The sequence below is a fragment of the Micromys minutus genome, assembly GCF_963924665.1.
Source record: "Micromys minutus genome assembly, chromosome: 1".
In the NCBI taxonomy this organism is placed as follows: Eukaryota; Metazoa; Chordata; class Mammalia; order Rodentia; family Muridae; genus Micromys; species Micromys minutus.
In genome coordinates, this window is record NC_137969.1 from 24,964,402 (window position 1) to 24,984,805 (window position 20,404).

At 46.3% G+C, this 20,404-nt stretch overlaps 1 protein-coding gene across 1 annotated transcript in view; it reads right to left on the reverse strand.

Moving 5' to 3' along the window:
* The window catches only part of AFAP1 (actin filament associated protein 1), a 107,731-nt gene that overhangs the window by 41,644 nt on the left and 45,683 nt on the right, over positions 1 to 20,404 (reverse strand). The window contains exons 4-6 of the mRNA XM_080936213.1: positions 14,259 to 14,367; positions 11,480 to 11,691; positions 8,826 to 9,005 (exon numbers count right to left, since the gene is read on the reverse strand). Coding sequence (XP_080792339.1) covers positions 8,826 to 9,005; positions 11,480 to 11,691; positions 14,259 to 14,367 — 501 coding nt within the window. The remainder of the gene's footprint in view (positions 1 to 8,825; positions 9,006 to 11,479; positions 11,692 to 14,258; positions 14,368 to 20,404) is intronic.

Genomic DNA, 20,404 nt, shown 5'->3' on the forward strand with positions numbered 1-20,404 from the left:
GTGGTGAGAATCTGGGAGATGGAGCCCAGTAGGAGGAATTAGGTCACTAACTCGAAGGAGATTCTGTGACCCTCCCCTCCCCCCACTAGTCCCTTCCCAACTGCCCCAAATAAGAAGTTTTCTGTACCAGCTGCTCCTGCCATGACTACTGACTCTGCCATAGCCTCAAAGCAATGAGGCCAACCCATCATGGACTAAAATACTGGGCCAAAAATCAACGTGCCTCCCGTCGGAGTGTCTCACAGTACAGAAACCTGACACATTCCCCAAGGTCTGGACACTTCCCCACCTGCCCAGAGGCAACTCGGTATTAATCCGTGGGAACAAGCTCACAGGACCTGTCTTTACACACTGCTTCTGCGCCCTGACAGATGCTCATAGCAACACCTTGGTTTTGTTGCTGTTGGTTTGGTTTGGTTTGGTTTGGTTTTGAGACAGAGTCTTAATATGTGCCTCTGGCTATCCCAGAACTCACTATATATATAGACAGAGCTGGCCTGGAACTCAAGAGATGTGTGCCTTCCTCTGCCTCCCAAGTGCAGAGGTGTGTCATTAATGGTGTGTGCCACTATGCAACAGCTTCTGAAGGTCTTCTAGTAAAGGAAAACATACAGTTGAGATTTTCCACAAGTATTTTTAACTGAACCAATAAAATCATAGGAAGAAAAGAGATGCCACTAAGTAAAGGCCATGTGGCAAAGTCTCCTCGTCCTCTGCACCGATGTCACAGATTACAAAAGTGTAGAGAAAAAGGCCAGCTGGCATATGTGCACTTCAACCTCTTTCTTCCCAGACTAGGCCAAGCGTTCTGGAGGAAGAAGATGACATCTGGCCATCAGAAATGGCTCATGACAACCTCTTCCCAGGTTCCCACGAGGCTACAAGTTCACACACTCGCAACACTTAGGGGAACAGACTTGCTTCTCTGGTGACTTCTTTCCCTCTCACCTAGAACTCAGCTCCCTTGTGGAGCAGAGTCGTGTGTTGCGCAGTGCTGGGATGGGCATGCGGCAACCGGAGAGACCCAGACATCCACCTAGGGCAGGCAGAGAGCACAGAAGGCTGTGAGACTCTTTCCATGTCTAGACCACAGAGAAAGCACCCTGTGAGCCCGGGAGGATCCTGTTCCCACTGGGGTCCCACCCATGGAAAAATCAGGCTGTTTTGTTCACTGTCCTCTGCATCTCCCAAAGGCACCTGCAAGGTCCATTCCAAAATGACAAAGGAAGGCCCTGCTACTCAGGGTGTGTGACTATGTTAAGTATAGTATGTGAGAAGGCCAAAGTGCACTTGAAAGAATGACATTCAAATTGGAAAGTCACGACGCCTCCCCACAACCAAATACTCTGTGGTATTTTTGTTTGCTTTTAGCTCAAGCCCTCCACCCCAGAAACACAATCTCTGCACATTTTTATGGAAACCTGATCACACTGCTTCTGGGAATGCTGGCTCTTGTCTTGTGTTTGACCTCTGCACGGAAGCTCATGTCTGCAGCCTCTGTACACACATGTACATTCATGTGGATAGACACATGCATGGACACATAGACAGGCTTCCAGCAAGGGCTGAGGGTGGTGGATGTAGCAGGCAGAGAAGACACATGGCTCTCTCTGGTGGCTCCCTTGGGCAGAAGGGCAAACAGCACTGCATGCTGGTTAAATGCTGCCTTGTGTATATCCTGCTTTGCCAGGGCAAGTGAGTTCTAGCTGAAGGATTTTTAATTGTTCTATTAAAAGTATTCCTAAATGTCTATGGCTGCATCATAAACCCTGAACGAGCCTTGATAACAGTAGACTTGGGTGATCAGATACTTGTCTTTATTTACAAAATGATTCCCAATAGAGAATAGAAAAGCACTTCCATATGGACCTGCAGTGGTGAAGAGAGCACTCAGTGGGGTGTCCCTAGTGAGATCATGTCCATGTGAGATCATGAACTCAATGCCTGGAATCCTAAGGAACCCATTGTTACTTATTAAGACACTGTGTTTAAAAAAAAAAAACTTTAAAAACTAAAATAATAAAAAAATAAACAAAGCAGAAAGTCATATTGTAGAAAATCAGCTGGCCCAAAAGTTTATTTATTAATATAACTGACAAAACTGAGACCTTCGGCTGAGACAGTGACAAGGGCACGTGGTAGTTCACTGTCACCACACAGAACAGCACATAAAACCACCACCCTGACAACACAAAACAAGCTAGAGAAACCAAAAAACCCAGAACCAAACAGTCATAGCGCTTTCCAGAGTCATCTGAGTGTGGAGATGCTGAGAAGCCACAGAAAGGAAACCCTAGAGATGAAGGGGCCTTGGAGGAAACAGGTTGCCCCTGTCTGGAGAGAAGAAGCTCTCCACAGATGCCATCTTGGCTGGCCATAGATAAGGCAAGAGATGACAGAATAACCAAGCAAAACTTAGGTGCCCAAGGGCCTGCAGGAGCCAGTTCTCACCCCTTAGACCTCCCATCTTTTTTGAGGTGATAAGGGGAGCCCAAAGGCAGGCAGGGAGGAAACAGAGTCCTGAGATGCAGAACACTTCATCCAGTGCAAAGTGTCTGCTTTGCCTAGGAAGATCAGATGCAAGGCAAGTGACCATCAGGGCGGTTCCAGCTTCCAGGACCAAAGGAACACCATAGTGGAAAGCCAAGGCTGAGCCCAGAGCAAAGTATGGCAGGCTAGACCTAAAGAGACCCGTAGCCTGCTCCAGAAAGCTGGCCACCTGTCCACAGCCCATGAGAGACCGCAGGCCTCTTGCCAGCGCTCTGCTCCCCTGCCATGCTCTTGTGAAAACACGGCACCCATTCTGAAGGCAGGAGAAATATGAAGCAAAGCAATATGGCCATAATCCATCGTGCCCAACAACAAGGGACTGTTGGAAGCAGGGCTACACCTGGCTCTTGGGAAATAACAGGGGGTAGTCTCTGCGGTTTTCCTTCCACACATCCCAAAGCCTGTGTAGACTTCGAGGGCAAATTCAGAAGCAATCCAATGCTAACCTCAGTGCCGTAATGACCAGACACTAAAAGAGCTAGCTATAACAGAAATACCATATAGATATACATATGCTGTTAAACAGCCAATGAAGTGGAGGGTTGGCAAAGGCAGATGGGATTTCAGACAGACTTGATGACAAAGAACAATCAGAAAGTTCTAGAATGAAAACCAAGATTGACGTGCCAGAAGCTTCCAACATGGAGAGGACAGGCCATGAAGAGCACGAAGCTTAGGGCCACAGGGGTGAAGAGCTGGCCCAGCTGCTTCAAAGCCAATGAAAGACAGTGTCTTCTGGATAGAGGACATCAGATCAATGACAGATGAAGACCAAGAAGGCTGCCTCGCTGCACTAGTACTGCAGGGTCACCTTCTGGAAGCCCAAGAACAAAGTCACTTTAAACTTTCCGGTGACAGTGACACCAAACTTGAGAACAATGGCTGTGGACAGGGCTGGCTCCTCAGGATGGTGGTCATACACTACCTGGAAGGCCATTTTCAGAAGGCCTGCGCTATAGGAAATGGGTGTTTTTTCTAATTAAAAAAACTTAGTTCACATCCTTGTGCGCATTGTGTGTGCTTGTGTTTGTATGTGCACAGGAGTGCAGACAAGGTCAAAGGTGTCACATACCCTCGGAGCTGGAGCTACAGGCAGCTGGGAGCCATTTATATAGGTGCTTCCAGTTGAACCTGAGTCTTCCACAACAGCAGCATACATACTTAACCACTGAGCCATCTTTTCAGCCCCTCCTCCATTAGAACAAAACAAAAGACCATTTCCTTTGAGGTAAAAGGAAATGACAGGATAGAGGCTCACATCCAAAGATGAATGACGTGGCCCATCACCCATCCCACTGTGCTTCTTCTCATCCCTTCCAGGCAAGAGAATCAGGAGTTCATGGTTCAAGACACTAAAACACAAGTTCCCAGAGAAGAGAGAATTAAGTAGAGGGCGGGGCATGTCTCATCCTATCAGCACAGGGCAGCATTTAGAAAAATACAAAGCAAACAAACAAACAAAACAAAACCTAAAGACTTTCAGGCTCCCAAAAAATCCGAATGATTCTTCTTGTTTTTAAAACCTCCACTCCACCACCTCTGTGACTCAGCAGGGAAAGGCACCTACTGACAAGCTAGGTTCAATCCCAGGGTCCCACCGTGGAAGGAGAGTCTCTCTCTCTCTCTCTCTCTCTCTCTCTCTCTCTCTCTCTCTCTCTCTCTCTCTCTCTGTCTGTCTCTTGCTCCCTAATAATGATGATAATAATAGTAATAACAATAACTGTTAAAAATCATGGTTCTGATAAGGTAACTTGGCCAGTGGTGGATCTGGAAGAAGCTAGACTATCTTAGGCTCTGTTAGGCTGAGACAACTAAGATCCTATGGCTAAAACCTTTTTGTCATTTGATTTTCATTGATCTATTAGCATATATTAATGTTAATGATACATAATAGATTTCTTAGTGAGCTTGTCACACATGCATATAATTTTCACCATAGCCACCCCTGTTGCCCTCTCTTCCTCTCCCCTGCCGACCTCTCCCTTCTTAACTTGCCCCATATCTGTTTTTTACTTTGGGACCTAGTGAGTTTTATCAGGGTTAGTTACAGACGCTTGAGTGGTGACTCCTAGGAGCAGAAGCATGGGTTCAGTGGCTCATCACTGAAGAAAATGCCCCTTCCTCCCTGGAAAACCATTAACTGCTTATAGATCCTAAGGAAGAGAGCGGGGTAACACACCTTCCCCATGGGCAGACCTTAACTATAAACTCTCAAGGGGAAGCAGGGCCTTGTGAGCACCCCTCTAGATAGTTCGGTCTTCCCACCCCCTGCTCCACAATGTTTCCTGGATTTGGGGGAGCACCCATTAGGGCTGAGTGCTGCATAATCATTTTGGCTTTCATTGCTCAAACTCCTTGAGCTCTGGTTCTGCAGAAATAATAGAACAAACATCAAAATAGAGTAATCAATTCAAACTCCTCGGAAAAAGATTTTTCTGCCTTGTATCATCTACTTTCCTTGTAAGAAATACACTAAAATTAAAATCCTTGCAATTAACTACCATTCACAAGTGGAGTCGTAACGCTGCATCAGCTAAGTGCCTCCGTTTGCAAGTAGCTCGCAGAAGGGGAAGGAGGATGTGAGGTCATTTCACTCCATCAGCATCTTGAAACATGTTTCTCTGGTCTGTTCCCCAGCTGCTCAGGGCCTCCGAGTGCCTTCGTGTCAGATGTGAGACAGTTAGAAGGGAGCTCAGCACGCTGCAGAACAGAGGGTGAGCAGGAACTACCATGCGTGCGTGCGTGCGTGCGTGCATCAGGCAGTCCTTAAGGAGCAGAGAACACCAAGAACGGAGTGGACAGTCCAATCAGCCAGGAGAGGAACCCAGAGAAAGAAACAGTCACCAGGAAAGCTGTTCACTTCAGAACTGTCCTTTCTCACTTAGTGAATGGACAGGCTAGGATCACAGGAGGGGTTGGGGGAGAAGATGACTGGAATTGGGGAGCCAAAGAAAGTTTTAAAATGTAAGAATAAAAAAAAATAGTTAAAAAGAAATCACAGCAGGCTGGAGAGATGGCTCAGTGGTTAAGAGCACTGACTGCTTTTCCAGAGTTCCTGAGTTCAAATCCCAGCAACCACATAATGGCTCACAACCATCTGTAATAGGATCTGATGCCCTCTTCTGGTGTGTCTGAAGACAGCGGCAGTGTACTTTTATATAATTAATAAATAAATAAATCTTTTTAAAAAAATCATAGGAGGGAAGTTAAAAGAAGAAAGGGTCAGCCGTCCATCGCTCAAGAACAAAGCCTCAGTCAAGCCAGAAAACCAACCTTGATGCCCAGATGAACCACTATAGATCGTTGAAGCATGTGGCCAGAATCTCTTGGGCATCAAATGAAACTACTAACCGTGTCAGGAGATGAAGAGGCGCAAGCATCTGATGAGGGTGAGAACCCACATAAAAAAACTGGGTGCAATATTGTGTGCTTGTAACCCTGGCTCTGGGGGGGCGGTGAGATGGATCCCTGAGGCTCACAGGCCGGCCAGCCTGTCTCTGTGAGCTAGGGCAGTGACAAGTGGGAGGTCCTGTCTCAGAAAAACGAGGAGGATGGCGCCTGAGGAATGGTGTCTGAGGTCGTCCTCTGTTGCTTCCACATGCACATATTGCATGCATCTCTCTCCCTCCCTCCCTCCTTCCGTGTGTGTGTGTGTGTGTGTGTGTGTGTGTGTGTGTGTGTATGTATGTCTTTCTGTCTTTTTCTCTCTCTGTCTCTGTCTCTCTCTGTCTGTCTCTCTCTGTCTCTGTCTCTTTGTCTCTGTCTCTCTGTCTCTCTCTGTCTCTGTCTCTCTCTCTCTCTCTCTCTCTCACACACACACACACACACACACACAGAGGCAGTGTAAATCAATGAGACGGTCAAGCCTCTGTAAAACTTGAAGGCTCTGGAGGTCCTGCATCGATATTGGCTGGCCTGCAGTATAGTGAAGCTCTCCCTCTGGAAGATTCCACAAACTCCCAGGAGAGATTTCTGAGCTTGCAGCTTACAGGAGGGGAACCCAAGGGGGAAAAAAAAGCCCTCCTCAACCTGAGTGTCACAATCTCAGGCAAGCCACAGCCACTGCTGACAGAGTGAAACAGGCCACATTACTCTGTGTAGTTCTCTGAACAGCCAACAAACCATCATCATGGGCCCAGACTCTGACTGGGGCCACAGGAAGTCAAGGTTCAGTTTCCTAAATGTGGTGTCTGAAAGTCCATCTTCACCTTGCCAGACACAACTGTGGGCATCCGTTTGGGATGTTTCCAAAGGACTGGCTAATTAGGCAGGAAGAGTGAACGGAGCACCAGCATGCCTCACTCCGTCCTGGCTACAGGCACACCTCATGCCCATCACCACACCCCCACCACCACAGCCAAGGAGAACTTCAACTGTGAGCTGAGACAAGCTATTCCTTCCCTAAGTCACTTTTGTCAGGTAACTTTGTGACAGAAATGAGGAAAGTGGCCTGTAAACCGCATGTCACAGGCACCATGATCATAGATGCCCAAGTAGATGGCACCTCCTTCCAGCCCTGCCCTCAGCACAGGCTTTGTGAACTAAAACCTTGGGAATATGAGCAGGCACACATGGTTTCTTCCTAAAGGCAGGAGGAGCAGCTATGGTCACAGAATCACTTCCAAGAGTGGTGGAACATGGAAACCCAAAGGGACCATGGGATTGTATTTGCTTTAAAGAAGTGGTTTATGGTTATATGAACTATACCCAATATTGTTGTCGTAAGAATTATTTCAATGTGTTTTCTTTTCAAATACTATGACCAGCATAGACATTGAACAAGTTCTTAAAAAAAAAAAAAAAAAAAAAAAGCCAGGGTCAGAGTCACCAAGCTCATCCTGTCCAGGTAAATATCAGAGTCAGAGCCACCAGGTCGATCCCATTCAGAGGTAAAAGCCAGATTCCAAATTGAAGGAAAAAAAAAAAACCACACAGCTAGAAATTTTAGGGCTTAAAACTATGCTCCAATACAGCAATAGTAGAAGACCCAGCATTGAGCTGTGCTGAGGTCACAGGGTAGAGCCCTCATGGCTGGTATAAGTGCCGGCATAAAAGAGACTACGGTGGCCACCTCTCTCTTTATACACAGGACAGAGAGAACATCTCCCCAGAAACCAAGTCCTCAGACACTCCAACGTGCACTTTCCAGACTCCAGGGCTCAGAGATAAACTGCTGCTGTTCGAGGCTACCCCACCTGGGGCATCTTGGCAGAGCAGCCTGAATAGAATAAACTGGACTCCAAATCCTAAATTACAAAACAGTAGCAGACGGACCAAACAAATCAGAAACAAGGAAGACACAGGGAATTGGAAGGGACCAAGAAAGAAGCCAGTGTTAGGAAAAAGATGTGGGGAGGGGATATGCTTCATGGAGGTGCTGTGAGGCCCGGGGCAAGGAGGATGCCTCTGGGGAGCCCATGGAAGAGAGAAGAGAAGCAGAGGCCAGCCAGGAGCACTTGGAGAGAGGGAAGGAGGGAATGGGGAGAGAAGAGGTGGGGGGAGCTGGGGGGGAGCAAAAGCAGGAACACAAGAGAGAGGAGGGGGCAAGCAGCCCCTTTTATAGTGTCAGGTTACTGGGGCTGAGCATACCTGGTTGATGACAGGTAACTGTGGGGTGGGGTTTACAGAAGCCCAGCAGCCAAACCAAAGGGGAAGACGGGACAGAGAGAAGCTAGACCAAAGGGGAATACGGGGCAGACAACACAAAGTGAGAAGGTCTCACATTTAAATACAGTTTTCGGGAATGAAGGATGGGTCAAAGCAACACTCAAAACAGTAACAATTACAACAACAGGACAGATGGACAGCCTCCTGGGACAGATAGCTGCCTACAGTTGAGAGTCAGGTGAGTGGGAATTCTATTAATGACTGTTCACTATCAAAAATAAACAAGGGCTGGAGAGAGAGCTCTCTGGTTCAAGGCTGAGACTCACAACCAAAGCTTCAAAACAAACAATGCAGTGGGTAAAGGTATTTGCTACCAAGTCTGACAAATTAGGTTTAATCCCAGAGGCCCACACTGTGGGTGGAGGATAGAGAACCAGTTTTCACAAGGTGTCCTCTGGTCTCCACATGCCAGTCATACCATGTGTGCATGCATGTATGTGTGTATGTGTGTGTGTGTGTGTGTGTATGGGGGGCAAAATTAACATGTAACCAAATTATTTAAAAAAGGCAAAACTCCTAGACTAATCTACCTGTCTGGGCTTTAGACAACTTATCAATTTAATGAATCTGGCAGTAAAGGTGTCTCAGAGCCATGTCAGATGGCCTACCTTCAGCCACTGCTCAGCCTGTTCCTTGCTCTGGACAGCGAGAACCAGAGGGTCTGTGCCTTGCTGGGTGATTTTCAGCTCGTGTTTCTTCTTCTTGCTGTCTCTTGGGATGTAGGTGATGCTGCAGCCTTGTAGCGGCAGCTCCATCTGAGGCTGCTGGTCCTTGGAACTTTTATAGCACTGTGTGGAACACAACAGACCAATTAATGCCTTGAGGACGTGTGACCAGAAACAATGATGAAAAACCCAGCATAACCAAACCTCCAGTGCTAGCCAGGCTTCTGGGGTGTGGCTCAGCAGCCAGCTTACAGGTGTGACACATACAGTCTGCTGCCTACCCATGTTCCTTCTACATCTGCCACACCCAACTCCGCTGAGGCCTAAGGACTGTCTGAGACACGACTGAGTAGACACTGATCTATCCCATGTTCTGCTGGAGCATCGTCACAAAATTATACGTATGTTCACGTGAATATGACATACATGAAAGGGTTATAGACCTACTGTGGGCAGACAGGGTAATAATGAAGATGCTTGGGGCTGGAGAAATGACTCAGCACTTAAGAATGCACACTGGTCGTGTAGAGAACCTAAGCTCAGTTCCCAGCACCCATATCTGTTGGCCCACAACCACCTGTAACTCTAGTACTGTCTGGAGATCCTAGAATAGGTAAACTCAGGCTGCCTCCAAACAGGACTCCCCCAAGGCTGTGGCTAAGAGCCTGGGAAAGGAAGAACAGGCAGCGCTCAATTCAAATAAAATTCATGGGGAGCCCACAGGCCCTGGAGCTGGAAGGCTCCTCTGGATCTGCCCCTGAGGCTGACCTTGACTTCCTCAGCATTAGGTACAGGCAGACCGAAGGAAGAGAGTGGGCTTGGCTCAGAATTCATTCAATGGAGACAATTCTCCCAGTGCTACCCACCCATCAGCTAGGGAACCGGCACTCAGTGCCTGGGTGTGGCTGGTGGCTGTTCAATTGCCTGAGCTTGGAAACAAAGGTCTAGAGATGGAGTCAGTAGAGCAGGTAGCTGTGGTACCCATGGGAGGCAAAGTAAGATGCTCAGGAAAGAAAAGTATGCTTTCTCTCATCTGAGTAGTTGAATCATGGGTTATTTATGAAGGAAGATATTATGAAGGAAGATAATACACATGCACACACGTACCACCAACACCACCACCACCACCATCACCACCAACAATTACTACTGTTACTACTACTTTAAGCCAAGTGTGGTAGTACTTGCCTATGGTCTCTCCATTTGGGAGATGGAAGGGAAAGGATTGAGAGCTCAAGACTTAGCCTGGGCCACATAGTAAATTTGAGGCTAACCTGAGCTATCTAGCAAGACTCTGACATAACAAAGCTAGAAATCAAATAAAAGGCCAAATTTCATCTTGCATTTTGTCTTGCATAGTGCCCCCCCCCCCCCCGTTTTCTATTTATCCCTTCAGCAGTTAAGCTGGTCTCTGTGGAAGCTATTACCACCAGAGAGCAGGGAGAGGGATCTGAGTGTAGCAAACAGCAGGGGAGGAGGAAGAGCACCAATGGGTATGGGACCAGGAACCTGGGCCCCAATCTGCTGACTCTGCATCAGCCCTGCCACTGCCTGCGCTGGAAATAAAGCTGCCCTTTCTCAGGAGAGAGGAGTGTATTAAATCACTGTATATAGCATATCGCCATCTTGCAGCTATTGCATCAGATTATAAATAAGGGCTATGTTAATATTTTTCATGCTTTAAAATCCCTGATGGCATCATTTTTGGCACATTCTATATTTGGAAGAAATTCAGGCCACACATGTGGAAAAAATATGCACTACGTTTAAAAAGGCTGAACAAAAAAAAAAAAAGAAAGAAAGAAAGAAAGAAAAAAGCACATACAATGACCTAAGAGCCCATGCAAGTAAGACACCCATAATTCACTGGAGGTGGCAGATAATCTCTCTTACAGGGTTATCTACTCCACCTCCTGGAGTGGGGGGAAGAAACTCAGATTTTCTGCTTTAATGACTCATTTTGAGCAATTGTTTCCTGAGGTTAATTTGAAAGACAAAAGACAAAAAAAAATGGTAAAGCTCCTGACCCAGTGACCAGCAAGGGTTTCTACAGGAAGCAGGCTTGTAGGGTGGGGGCCAGGAATGCGGCCTCCCAGGCCCTTCTGCTTGGAGCCCTCACAGGGACAATGCCTGTGGCCAGAGCAGTGAATCTCCACTTTCCTGTTCTGCCTCAAAACAAAACAAAACAAAACAAAACAAACAAACAAACAAAAACAACCCTTCATCTTTGGAAAGCCTTTGACTTTCCAAAAGAATGTCCTTTCCCTCTGCCCTTCCCTAGGCGCCTCCACAGGCTCCGGCCTCTGCTGTGACCTAGCTGGGAGGAATTTACTGACTCATTACAAATGAGAAAGTCTGTCTTGCAGTTTCTGGCAAGTCTCAACACTGCTCATTTCCACTGACACAAGCCACAGGCCCAGCAGGGTGGAAGGGCTTGGGTGCCGGGGAGCACTGAGCAGTCCCTGAAGAGGTGCCAAACTTGCTGGGCAGGGCCCCTGGCTCTCAAGGAGACCCCGCTGCCTGCCTCCCCTGTGGTAGCATCTGCATGTACCAGCTGCTGTCCTGTACTTCAGACTGCCAATGGCTGGGCTCCTCACCAGCAGCTTGGTGTCTTTAATGACACACAGCAGCTTGGTCCACTGGCCGAAGCGCTTCTTACGCAGCAGGAAGGCGCAGATCTTGGCGTCTTTCACCAGGTCCATAGAGGCCTCCTCTGACGGCCACTGATGCCGGGTTTTCTTCCCTTTCCCATCCTCTTCCTCTTCATCGTAGGACTCATAGGAACTGCTCATGGCCTCAGAGTCATAGTCTGTGGAGGAGAAAAGGGTAGAGGTGAGAGGCCAACCTCCCAGCTCACCTCACCTGGCCTCATTTCTAGCCACTGAGGGCCTCAGTGAGAAAGGACTTCTGCCCTGGCCCTGAGGGTGAAGCCTCCACCAAGAACTCATCAAAATGCTTTAGATACAGTAACGGAAACACTGGGATTTATTTATTTTTAACTGCTAGGCTCTTTCACGTCAGCAGGATGATGTCACCCCAATGGCAGCATTAGCTGTGTTCTGCTTTGGGTGTGAACCTTGTCCGTGCAGAGTCCCCTGCTCCTCTTTATCTGGCTTTGATTAAATACCACCCCCCCAGTCTTCTGCTGACACTGCCACCCACAGACCCTTCAGAACACTTGGAATCCACCAGAGGCCACCTCCTCCCACTGGCTCATCTGGGATCTGGGCAGGATTTGTGCCATCTCTCTAACAGAATGAACCTCACTCAAGGACACCACAGCTCTCCTTCTCCACGCACAGCCTGCTCTTCCTTCCCCTGGGCTCTCCACACACACCCCAAGCTGCCCCATCTCCTTCTACTCTGCTGGGGTAATGTGTGCTCATGTCTAGCATTAAGCTTGTGACTCCTTCTGGCCTGTACCCTGGGTTCAAGATTCCTTGGTACTCATGTGCTGAGGTCTTCAGGCTAACATGACTGCATCTGAAGATGGCGCCTTTGGGTTACCTTTCGGATGGAATCTGTTACCAATATGGCTACCACCATAAGTGTAGCGTCCTAATCTAATGACAGTGGTGAGAGGGAGGAACAGGAGGAAAGAAGGGGAAAGAAGAAAACGGAGGGATGGTGAAGACATGTCCAGAGAATTGTAAGATAAGCCGCTGGTAAGATAAGCCCAAAACTCCAGCATTTCCCAAGAATTTCAGCATTCCAGCCTCGGGGGCTAACAGTCATTTGTGGCAGCCACCTGAGCAGGATAGCACCACACTGTGTCAAAGGCCTTGTGACGCACTGCACACAGCCCAACGGACTCCTCACTGTGCGCACAGGTCTGTGCACACAGGTCAGCTCTTCACACCAAGCTGTGAGCCCGGGGAAGAAAACATCCTGTTGCATGTGATAACTGTCCCAGCACCCAACAAAGTTGCAGGGACATGGCCGATGTACGGTCGGGGAAGGGTGATCACGAGTTCAACCACACATACAGAGAGACCGAGGTACATTCAGCCCTGGCTGGGAGTCGAGGTAACAGAGGCAGCACCTGAGAAGTGGTAACCTGAGAGAGTCCAGCTGAGACTGTACAGAGGGTGTGAGACTTGCTGAGGACACAGACAGGGTGGCAGTGGTGTGACAGACAGGCCAGGTTCCTCCTGCCATCTTCAGACCAGCAGCCTTTCTCTTCCCTCTCTCCCCTCTTACACGCTAGCAAGTGAATGCTGCCAACGTCTGTCTGTGTCTAACTAACGCCCCGTTTCTACGGCAGCTTCAAAGGAGTCCCAAAGCCTATGACTGCGTGGATACCATACATTAAAAACAGAAAATGGGCAGATGGGGGAGAGCCTACCATCTAGGGAGGCTCATGTTGTCACAGACAGGAACCTAAGAGCCAGAAATGCCAGACACTGGGAGAATGAGATTGTCACCTGGCCCCTGGAGAAGCTGCTGGCAGCCAGCCATGGGCCTAAGACAAATGCTATATAAAGCAAATGCACCCTGGGAAACCAGTTTCCAGAGCATGAGGCCACTTGGTGTCAGCAGTGAGCCCGCGCTCGACTCTGCCCTAAGATCCCGTCACAAAGACCGCTTGCTTTAGGCTGAAGTGCTGGCCATACATCGACTTAACGTTTCAAACACTTATTTTCTGTGGACCGTGCGTGGAGGTGAAAAGACACCTTGGTGGTCCACCATGTGGGTCCTGGTGGTCAAATTCAGATCATCATATTTGAGAACAAGGATCCTACACTGACACTTTTTTACACTCTTTTTTTAATGAGTAAGTACTTGACAATGAGAGGTGTTTTAGAGCCCAAACCTAGGATGCCACAGCTTGACATGGTGTCTGGTTGAGAGGTAACAGTGCCTAACAATCACCAGACAGAATACCATCAGTGACAAAACCTGAATCCCAGGGGCAGTTAGGGAAGGTCTGCTTCTGTGTGTCAGCGAGCATACTTGGGTTACTGAGGTCGGCATCAGGAGGCGAAGGATCATGACATCAGCAGAAGTTGTCATGCCTGCCTTCTCCACCACAAAAGAGAAGTCTGCACCCAGCAGGCACTCTGACAGAAACCTCAACCTACAGGACTGTGCTCTGTGGAGACCAAGAGGGCTGAGGTATACATGAATGTACTACAGAACCATTTCTCTCCTGACTTCAGGGAACCACCTCATCTTGGCTCTGTGTCTCCAGGCATCTCTGAGCCTCACTCACCAGAGCTGGAAGAAAGGACTCTGAAGACCTTTCCCCAGGCCCCTCCTGTTGCCTTCCTGCATTTCTGTGGTGATGTTCACCCATGCCTCCACCACACCCAGTGCCTTGGCTCACCACGATTCCTGGGAATGAAGGGACCACCCTGATGGGCAGCTGCCACTCACTTGAGGTGATGTACTCTGGAGCTTTTCCAGGACTCAGCGGCACGGCTTCCTCATAGTAACCCTCTGGGAGAGAGGATGTTGGTAAAGGCGGAGGCCCACTGTCAGGAGGCTGAAGGCAAAAGGAAAACCGTGCTGGGTTAGAGTGGTCACCAGGACCTACACCACTTTTCCTGCTCATATCCATCCCCCAGCCTCACCTTGGCTGGTCATAGAACATTCAGCTCCCACTGGTACCACCTTCACGTGGTGGCATCTCACCTGACTACTACTGATGCACACTGTGAGCCACCAGAAGCCTGTCTCCCAAATCCATCTGGACTGACTCACACCCACCCTCTGAGTCCCTCTCCAGCAGAGACAGGGCCTGTGTGTTCCTCTTCATCTTCATAGTGCCCCCCACACACATGCCCCATGGCCAAGTGCCCCCCACAGACAGCATCAAGAACAGAAATTATGTGTGCCCGTTCCCAGATATTCCTCTCAGTGCTGGGCTGGGGCTAACACAGTGCTAGACCACGAACCACTCCTGGCCTGCTACTCTTTGGAAGCAGTATCAGCTCTTAACTTAAGCCATTCCATCAGAATTCCCTACAAATTCAAACTGCAACAACCATTAGAGGTAGGGGTCCCTTAGCCTCAGCCCAAACCAGATCCTACCAGCCTGCAAGATGCAGCTCAGATCCCCGTTTCCTAAACTTTCCTGACAACGAATCCATTCCAGCCACTTCTCTGACATCTGTGGGACCCTACTGGTCCTTATCCTTGCTGGTCCTTCCGCCACTAGAAAAGAACAAAGGGAATGAGGTCTGATGCTCCAGGGCCTCTGCTCTCTGCCTAGCAATGCACCATGGGAGCCCTGCAGGGAGCCTAGCGGGTAGCCTCACATTATACTGTGAGAGAGCAAGGACCAGAATCTAAAACACACTACTCAAAAATCAGTCTTGTTCCTGCCATGGTTGGGTTTTCAGACATCCTGGCATCTACTAAAGACCCTTTTTAATGTCCCCTCCCTCTGAGTGCATAGCTAATTCACACTATCTATGTTCTGTAAATAACCAGGAAGTGACAGAGTACAAGTGACAAGCTCCATCCTGCCCAAACACTGTTCCACTGACATCATGGGCTTTGTTTTTATTCTTATGCAAACTCTCCAGAATGTGACTCTATCATTTTCCCTAACTCTGAGTCCAAAACGTCCTTTGTGAATGACTAATGGCCGCTGCACACCCACCCAGCTTCCTCCTCCTGCAGCTGGAGAGAGGCTAGATTCCCAGTTCAGTACTGTCACCTAATGGCCCAGGCCTGTTCCCTGCAGAAGACAGCTTCCATTCCCTCCTGTCTATCCCTACCTTGTTCCCTGGTGGTTACCATCTACCTACATGTTGAAGTAACTCCTTTGTAGGCAGCCAGCACTCACTGGAGCTGTCCCAGGGCCCATGCTGGTTCATCCAAAGCCTTCCTGTCCTCTTCAGAGGACTGCCCTAAGAAGAGATCTGACATGCTGTCCTTGGCACCTGGTGAAGCTAAACATTCAGCCTGGAATCAGGAGGCTGCTTAGGGGAGCCATTCGATTCTCTGTGTGCTTAAAGATGTTTAAAGATGCATGAGAAAGCAGGGATTCTGCCTTTCTCTAAGCATGGGAAACAGACTGCTTACACCTTGAACTGGAGCTAAGTCTCTGTATGAATCCAGGTCAGGCCTCCCGCCAGGAAGTTGTGAATAGGAAACAGAGGGAAAAGGCTAGTGTGTACTGAGGGTTTTGTGAACAGGCACAGTCAAGCCCCAGAGAACAGTCAAGCCACCTGCAGAGAGGGATACCTTAGACCTCAGGATTTCATCTCTAAAAACACAAGAGGAAGGACCTTTGAGCCAGTGAGAAAAAACAAGCTCAAGAAGTCCAGTAAAAGTTTCTGGAAAAATATAAACAATTTCCATCAGAAGAATTCTGGCCAGTAAGAAAGCCCAGCCAGTAAAAGGGCCTGGAAGACATCTTGGTCTGCTTTCTGTTGTGTGATAAACACCATGGCCAAAAGCAACTTTGGGAGGTCACTTATTACATCTTTCATCGTGAAGAAAAGGCAGGGCAGGGGCCTGGGGCCAGCAGCTGACGCAAATGCCCTAAAGGAAGGCTTGCTTACTGGCTGGCTCAATACTCAGCCTGCTTTCTTATACTTCCCAGGCCCTCCTGCCCAGGAGTAACTCCTAGGTAGACTGGGATCATCCACTTCAATCGTCAATAAGAAGACTTGCCTTAAAAGCTGTCTTATGTCGGTATTTTCTCAATTGAGGTGCTTCTTTGCCGGGTGACCACAGCTGTGTCAAGTCAACAACAACAAACCCTAACCAGGCCACTGTACAAGTCCAACTACCTGAGTATGACCCTCAGAACCCCAGAGGTGAGACTTGTCCTCTGACTTCCCCATGTATGCCGGGGCATTTTTGCCACATTCAAACACAATAATAATAATAAATAGAAATTATTGTTTAAAAAAAACAAGAATGCCTTTCAGGTTTCTGCCTGCATCCAGATCTGACCCGTTGCCAGAGCACTCTGTACCCAGACCCCACTGGGAGAGAGCCATTCTCACAGGAGTGCTGACACACCTGAGAGCACAGGAGGGTCAGGCCACTGTCACAATCAGCAAGACCAGCTAACACCAGAGATAAAAAGATGGCAAGACGCAAGTCCAAGAACCTAAGGAACAGAAACCACTTGGCATCATCAGAACCCAGTTCCTCCTCCACAGCAAGTCCTGGATACCCCAATACAACAGAAAAGCAAGATTTTGATTTAAAATCACAACTCATGATGATGTTAGAGGACTTTAAGAAGGTCATAAATAACTCCCTTAAGGAAATACAGGACAACACATGTAAACAGGTAGAAGCCCTTAAAGAGAAAACATAAAAATCAGCCAAATAGGTGAAGGAATTGAACAAAACCATACAGGATCTAAAAATGGAAATAGAAACAATAAAGAAATCACAAAGGAAGACAACCCTGGAGATAGAAACCTAGGAAAGAGATTAGGAGTCAAAGACGCAAGCATCACCAACAAAATACAAGAAATGGAAGAGAGAATCTCAGGGGCAGAAGATACCATAAAAAACATTGACATATCAGTCAGAAAAAAATGCAAAATGCAAAAGCTCCTAACCTAAAACATACAGGAAACCCAGAACACAATGAGAAGATCAAATGTGAGGACAATAGGCATAGAAGAGAGCAAAGAGTCCCAACTTAAAGGGCCACTAAATATCTTTAACAAAATTATAGAGAAAAACTTCCCTGACCTAATGAAAGAGATGCCCATAAACATATGAGAAGCCTACAGAACTCCAAATTGATTGGACCAGAAAAGAAATACCTCCTGTCACATAATAGCCAAAACACCAAACGCACAAAACAAAGAAAGAATATTAAAAGCAGTAAGGGAAAAAGATCACATAACCTATAAAGGTAGACTGATCAGAACCACACCACACTTCTCAACAGAGACTATGAAAGCTACATGATCTGGGCAGATGCCATACAGACCCTAAGAGAACACATATGCCAGCCCAGGCTACTATATCCAGCAAAACTCTCAATTAACATAGATGGAGAAACCAAGATATTCTATGACAAAACCAAATTTACACACAAACCCAGCCCAACAAAGAATAATAAATGGAAAACTCCAACACAAATAGAGAAACGATACCCTAGAAAAATCAAGAAAGCAATTCTTTCAAATAACCCAAAAGAAGACAGCCACACAAACATAATGCCATCTCTAAAAACAAAAATAACAGGAAACAATAATCATTGGTCCCTAATATCTCTCAACATCAACTGATTCAATTCCCCAATAAAAAGACATAGACTAACAGACTGGATACATAAGAAGACCTAACATATTGCTGCATACAGGAAACACACCTCAGTGAAAAAGACAGACACTACCTCAGAGTGAAAGGCTAGAAAACAATTTTTCCAAGCAAATGGTCCCAAGAAACAAGCTGGAGTAGCCATTCTAATATTGGATAAAAGTGACTTTCAACCAAAAGTTATCAAAAGAAATAAGGGCACGGTCATACACAAAGAAAAAAATCACCAAGATGAAATCTCAATTCTGAATATTTATGCTCAAAATGCAAGAGTATCTACATTCATTAAAAAAAAAAAACCTCATTGAAGCCCAAAGCACACATTGAACCTCACACAATAATAGTGGGAGACTTCAATACTGCATTCTCATCAATGTACAGATCATGAAAACAAAAACTAAACAGAAACACTGTGAAACTAACAGAAGTTATGAACCAAATGGATTTAACAGATAACTATAGAATATTTTATCCTAACAGAAAAGAATATACCTTCTTCTCAGCACCTCATGGTACCTTCTCCAAAACTGACCATATACTCAGTCACAAAACAGGCATCAACAGATACAAAAAGACTGGAATAACCTCATGTATCCTATCAGATCACTATGAACTAAGCTGGTCTTCAAAAACAACAAAAAGGACAAAAAGCCCATATACACACAGAAGCTGAACAATGCTCTACTCAATGATAACTTGGTCAAGGAAGAAATAAAGACATTAAAGACTTTTTGGAATTTAATGAAAATGAAGGCACTATATACCAAAACTCATAAAAATCGTGCTAAGAGAAAAATTCATAACTCTGAGTGCCTCTAAAAAGAAACTGGAGAAGCATACACTAGCAGCTTGACGGTGCATGTAAGAGTTCTGTGACAAAAAAACAAAAAAAAGCAAATGCACCCAGGAGGAATAGATGACAGGAAATAATCAAACTTAGAGCTGAAATCAACCAAGTAGAAACAAAACAAACTATACAAAGAATCAACAAAACCAGGAGCTGATTCTTTGAGAAAATCATCAAGATTGATAAACCCTTAGCCAGACTAACCAGAGGGCACAGACACAGTATTCAAATTAACAAAATCAGAAATGAAAAGGAAGACATAACAACAGAAACTGGAGAAATTTTTTAAAAAAATCACATCCTACTACAAAAGCCAATACTCAACCAAAATGGGAAATCTAGAGGAAATGGACAATTTGCTAGACAGATACCAAATACCAAAGTTAAATCAGGATCAGATAAATCATCTAAACAGTACCATAAACCCTAAAGAAATAAAAGCAGTCATCCCAACCAAAAAAAAGTCTAGGACCAGATTGGTTTAGTACCGAATTCTATCAAACCTTCATAGAAGACCTAATACTAACACTCTCCAAACTCTTTCACAAAATAGAAACAGAAGGAACACTACCAAATTCCTTCTATGAAGCCACAATTACGCTTAAACCTAAACCACACAAAGACCCAACAAAGAAAGAAAACTTCAGACTGATTTCCTTTATGAATATTGATGCAAAAAACTCAATAAAATTCTCAAAAGCCGAATCCAAAAACACATCAAAATGATCATCCATCAGGATCAAGTAGACTTCATCCCAGGGATGCAGGGATGGTTTAATATATAGAAATCCATTAACATAATCCACTGTATAAACGAACTCATAGGAAAAAAAATTATCATCTCATTAGATGCTGAGAAAAGATTTGACAAAATTCAATATCCCTTCATTAAAAGTCTTGGAAAGATCAGAAATTCAAAGCCCATACCGAAACATAGTAAAAGCAATATACAGCAAACTAGTGGCCAACATCAAACTAAATGAAGAAAAACTTGAATCCCACTAAAATCAGGGACTAGTCGAGGATGCCCACTCTTTCTCTACCTAATCAATACAGTACTCAACCTAGCCAGAGCAATTAGACAACAATAGGAGGTCAAAGGGATACAAACTGGAAAGGAAGAAGTCAAAATATCACTATTTGCAGATGATATGATCGTATACTTAAGTGACCCCAAAAATTCCACCAGAGAACTCCTACAGCTGATAAACAACTTCAGCAAAGTGGCTGGATATAAAATTAACTCAAACAAATCAGTAGCCTTCCTCTACTCAAAGGATAAACAGGCTGAGAAAAAAATTAGGGAAATGACACCCTTCATGACCGTTCCAAATAATATAAAATGCCTTGGTGTGACTCTAACCAAGCAAGTGAAAGATCTGTATGACAAGAATTTCAAGTCTCTGAAGAAAGAAAATGAAAAAGGTGG